A 5,056-nucleotide genomic window follows, 5' to 3' on the forward strand; every position below is an offset into this window, starting at 1 on the left:
TCGGCCTTGGAGGGCACCAGCACGCCGGCAATGCTTCCAGTTCCCTCAAGGTATCTCCTTACACTATCTATTTGTGCTATTTTTTGTGCCGTCTCTTTTCCTTCCTGGAGTTTTTCCATTGTTTCCTCTGTAATTATCTGTGCACTGAGCAGTTCTGATGCTGTAATTTGCTGTCGGATTCCCTGGAACCAGACATCACTTCTGTCCTCTTCTTTTTCTCTAATGATCTTTAGTATTGTCTCAATGAGTCCTTGCACAATATGTTGGGATTCCACTTTGTATTTTTTCACCAGTTCTTTTCTTTTCTCCTCTGTGATGTACTCAGAGCAGAGAAGTTCCCACAGCGATAACACTTGTCCCTTGTATTTTCCCACAGGCACTTGGACCTTTGTACACAACAGGGCATTTTTCGTTTGCTCATCAATGTAGAAATAGTCGCCTTCCTTTTCCAGGACCTGCAGCAGGTACAAGCCGCTCTCCCCGTCTTTGGCACACCTCTGCAGGAGCTGGCTGTAACTGATCTTCTCATGAGTGTTTGGATCTATAAAGCCTTTGCTACCATGATCTGGATCTGAAAGCAGGAGGAACGTGTCCTCATCCAGGTGTCCACGTTTGCAAGCCACCTCCATGGGCAGGCGGTGGCTATGCCTGGGGTCAATGATGCCACCAGTGGCAAGCTGGGCCTCAAGCAGGCGGATGCCGCGATCCCTGGCTATTATCTTCTGTCTCACAGCCTGGAAGAGAGATATTTTATTTCCTGTTTGAGGATCTGTGTATCCTGTCACAGCTTTCTCTGCCGACAGTAGCTGCTCGCGCAGCTCGCTGCCCACTAGCCCGGACGAGACGGCCTCATCCACAGAGAGCTTCTGGTTGTTCCGGGGGTCAATGAGGAAGCCGGTGGCCACCTGTGCCTCCAGCAGCCCCAGTGCGCATTGCTCTGTGAGGAGGCCCTTCTTTAGCGCCTGGTAGATGCTCATGTTCTCTTTCCTCAATGGGAGGAGAACCCCAGCGATGCACCCAGTGCCGTCCAGGTACCTTTGGATGGTGTCCCTCTTTGTGAGGCTGGCAAGTGTGAGACTCCCATCCTGCAGCTGATCCAGAGTTTTCTTGTCAATTATCTCAGAGTTGAACAATTCTGATACCGACACCTCCCCCCGCAGTCCTTTGACCTTGAGGGCTTCTCCTTTTCGCTCTGTGTCCTCAATGATTTTTAAGATGAGGGATATCAGGTCTTCCAGCATTAGGGTTTTGCTTTTGTACTGCATCACCAAGTCTTTCCTTTTCTGCTCTGAGATGTAGTGAGAGCAGAGGACTTCCCAGACAGAAACTGTTTGGTCCTTAAATTTTCCAACTTTCACTTGAAAGAGCTTTGAGCGCAAAGCCTGTTTTGTGGACTCATCAATGTAAAAGTACTTTCCTCTCTCTTTTACAACTTGCAGCATGTACAACCCAGTCTCTGGGTCTTGGACACATCTCTCCAGGAGCTGCATATATGTCAGGTTCTCATGGGTGTTGGGGTCAAAGAAGCCCTTGGTGTCATCACTGGGGTCAGAGAGGATCTGATTCATCTCCTGGTTGAAGTAGCCACGCTTGTAGGCCACCTCCACAGGCACACGGTGGCTGTGCACGGGGTCGATGATGCCACCGGTGGCAATCTGGGCCTCGAGCAGGCGGATGCCGTGGCTCTTCACAATCAGCCCTTGGTTCATGGCTTCAAACAGGGACATTGGGGCTTTGGTGTAGGGGTCAGTGTAGCCCGTCACAGCTCTCTCTGCACAGAGCAGCTTTTCAAAAATCTCCCCTCCGATCAGACCCACCTCTAATGCTTCCTCCACTGAAAACTTCTTGTTTTTCTCAGGGTCGATGATGTAGCCGGTGGCTGCCTGCGCCTCCAGCAGCACCAGGGCGGTCCCTGGCCTCAGGATGCCCTTCCACATGGCCTGGTAGATGCTCATCTTCTCATTGCTTGGCTGTATAAGGACCCCTGCTATGAAATTACTGCCCTCCAGGTACCTGCGGACAGACTCCATTTCAGTGACTTCTTTGACTGTTTTCTTCCCCTGGTTGAGCTCATCGAGGGTTTTTTTGTCTATCAGCTGGGACTGGAAGAGGTCACTGGCGGACACTCTTTTCCGCAGGCCCTTGAAAGCAAATTTCTTGCCTTGTGCCTCAGTCTCTTGGATGATTGTGGTGATGATCGTTGTGATTTCTTGTAGCACTTCAGTCTTCTCATCTTTGTACTTTTGCACCAGCTCTCTTCTCTTGCTGTCTGAGAAGTATTCAGAGTTGAGGAGGTCCCAGACAGACACGGTCTGTCCTTTGAACCGCCCCACATTGACACAAACAGTCACAGATTTCAGCACCTTCATGGTCTGTTCATCCACACAGAACATTGCGTTTTCTGACAGAGGGAGGAGCCACAGACCCGACTCAGCTTCACAAATGCACCGGTCCTTCAGCTGCTGGTAGGTCACGTTCTCCTTGGTGTTTGGGTCAAAAAATATCTTGGTGCTGTCATCCAGCTGAGAGAGGGTTTGGTTCAGGTCCTCGTCATAGAAGCCGTACCTGCAGGCAGCCTGGAGCGGCAGGGGGGGGGGGGGGGGGGGGGGAACTCCCGTGGCCAGCTGGGCCTCCAGCAAGGGCACAGCCTCTGCCAGGGGGATGAGCTCTTTCCTGAGTGCTTGGCACAGGGAGATGGAGCTCCCGGTGTAGGGGTCTGTGTAGCCTGTCACAGCCCTCTCAGCCAGAAGGAGTTTCTCGCTAAGCTCTTCTCCAACAACAGCCGCTCTCACGGCGTCCCTCACGTTGAGCCTCCGGTTTGTTGCAGGGTCAGTCAGGTATCCTGTGGCTGCCTGAGCCTCAAGCAGCCTCAGAGCAACCCCAGGGAGGAGGAGATTGTTTTTCATGGCATCATAGAAGCTCATCTTCTGTTTGGATGCCTCTATGAAGACCCCAGCAATGCTGCCTGTGCCCTGCAAGTACCTCTTTACACTCTCCATTGCAGCCACTTCTTCGGGAGTTCTTACACCCTGAGCCAGTTCTTCAAACGTCCTCTCAGAAATGATGCCCGCGTCCAGCAGCCAGACCACAGGGACACTGCCCCTCAGGCCTTCCAGGGAGATCTGGGTCTTGGCTTTCATCTCCATCTCCCCCACCAGTCTGAGCACAAGAGCGACCAGCTGCTCCAGCGACAGCTCCTCTGACCGAAACTTCTCCATGAAGTTGCTCCTCTGTTCCTCGGTGAAATACCCTGAGTGCACGAGCTGCCAGAGGGAGACTCCTTTTTCCTTCACCATGGTTTCCTTGAAAATCCGTTGGATTTGCTCATCAGTGTAGGCAGGAGCAGCTGTCTGTGCCAGAGGCAGCAAGTGGAAGCCGGAGACATCGTCCTTCTGGCAGCGCTGGATGAGCTCAGCATAGGTCAAGCTCTCTTTGCTGTCTGGGAGGCAGAAGGCTCTGTGGTCATCACTAGGCTTGGAAAGGGCCTTGCTTGTGTCCTCATCCAGGCACCCTCGCTGCTGGGCTGACTTGAGGGGGATGTAGTGGCCACACGTTGGGTCAATGATGCCTCCTGTGGCCATCTGCACCTCCATGAGCTGCATGGCCTGCTTGTCCGCGATCAGGCCCTTTTTCATCGCCTGGAAAAGGGGGATCTTCTTGCCTGTGAAAGGGTCTTTATAGCCTGTCACGGCCCCTTCCGCGTGCTGCAGCTTCTCGTGGACATCTGGCCCAATGACGCCCTCCCTCACAGCCTCATCCACACGGAGCTTCTGGTTGCTCACAGGGTCAATGATGAAGCCCGTGGCAGCCTGGGCCTCCAGCAGGGGCAGGGCTACTCCTGGCACCACGATGTTCTGCTTCATGGCCTCATAAATGCTCATTCTCTGGTTGGATGGCTGGAGCACAATCCCCCCAATGCTGCCCGAGCCATAGAGGTACTTCCTGACAGAGTCCATGTGCAGCACTTGTTCTGGGGTGATGGATCCCTCCAGCACCTGCTCAAACAGGGCCCTGTCAATGATACCAGTTTCCATCAGGTGATAAGCACTCACATTGCCTCTCATGGCCGGGAACTTGATGGAGGCCCATTTCTTCATTTCCTCCTCCAACATGAGTCGGATTTGCTCCAGGCTGAGCTTCCTCAGTTGGAAGTGGTTGAAAATCTCCCGGCGCCTCCCCTCACTGAAAAAAAGCAGGTCCCACACAGAGACCTTCTCCCCCTTTAAGCGCCCAAACCTGACGGGCAGCCAGGAGCTCCTGAACAGCTGCCTGGTGGCCTCGTCAATGAACTGCCGCTTCCTGCTGTTCAGAGGGAGGAGGCAGAGCCCGGTGGAGGGCTCGGTGATGCATTTCTCCTTCAGCTGCAGGTACGTCAGGTTCTCGTGGGTGTTGGGGTCGAAGAAGCCCTTGGTGTCATCGCTGGGGTCGGAGAGGATTAAATTCATCTTCTTGTCGAAGTAGCCACGCTTGTAGGCCACCTCTACAGGGATGCGGTGGCTGTTCACGGGGTCGATGATGCCGCCGGTGGCGATCTGGGCCTCGAGCAGGCGGATGCCGTGATCCCTTACGATCAGCTCCTTCTGCATGGCCTGGAACAGGGAGATCTTACCCCCTGAGTAAGGATCTCTGTAGCCAGTGACAGATTTCTCCGCAGCCAGCAGCTTGTCGTAAACGTCCGGGCCAATGACGTTTGCTCGTAAAGCCTCCTCCACAGAATACCTCTTGTTGGCAGCTGGGTCAATGACAAACCCCGTGGCAGCCTGTGCCTCCAGGAGAATCAGAGACGTTCCCGGCCTTAGAAGTCCCTTCCGCTTTGCCTGGTAGATGCTGATCTTCTCCTGGGAGTCGGGGAGCAGCAGCCCACCGATGCTTCCCGTGCCCTGCAGGTACTTCCTGACAGTGTCCATACTGACGACTTCTTTGGCCGATGTTTCTCCCTCCTTGAGTTTCTTAAACAAGTCTTTGTTGATAATTTCTGAGCTCAGGAGCTGGTCAGCCGTCACCTGGTCCCTCAGGCCCTTGAAGGTGACATTAGCAGCCTTTTCCTCAATGGCAG

The 5,056-nt window shown here is 53.7% G+C and overlaps 1 protein-coding gene across 1 annotated transcript in view; it reads right to left on the reverse strand.

The window, feature by feature from the left end:
• Positions 1–5: 5 nt before the first annotated feature.
• LOC103620435 (epiplakin) overlaps positions 6–5,056 on the reverse strand; it is a gene marked incomplete at its 3' end in the record, with an annotated part of 12,178 nt that continues 7,127 nt past the window's right edge. Inside the window, exon 2 of the mRNA XM_017741210.1 lies at positions 6–5,056. This exon is cut by the window's right edge and continues 1,728 nt beyond it. Coding sequence (XP_017596699.1) covers positions 6–5,056 — 5,051 coding nt within the window.

Source organism: Corvus brachyrhynchos, unplaced genomic scaffold, assembly GCF_000691975.1.
Source record: "Corvus brachyrhynchos isolate BGI_N302 unplaced genomic scaffold, ASM69197v1 scaffold308, whole genome shotgun sequence".
Classification (NCBI taxonomy): Eukaryota; Metazoa; Chordata; class Aves; order Passeriformes; family Corvidae; genus Corvus; species Corvus brachyrhynchos.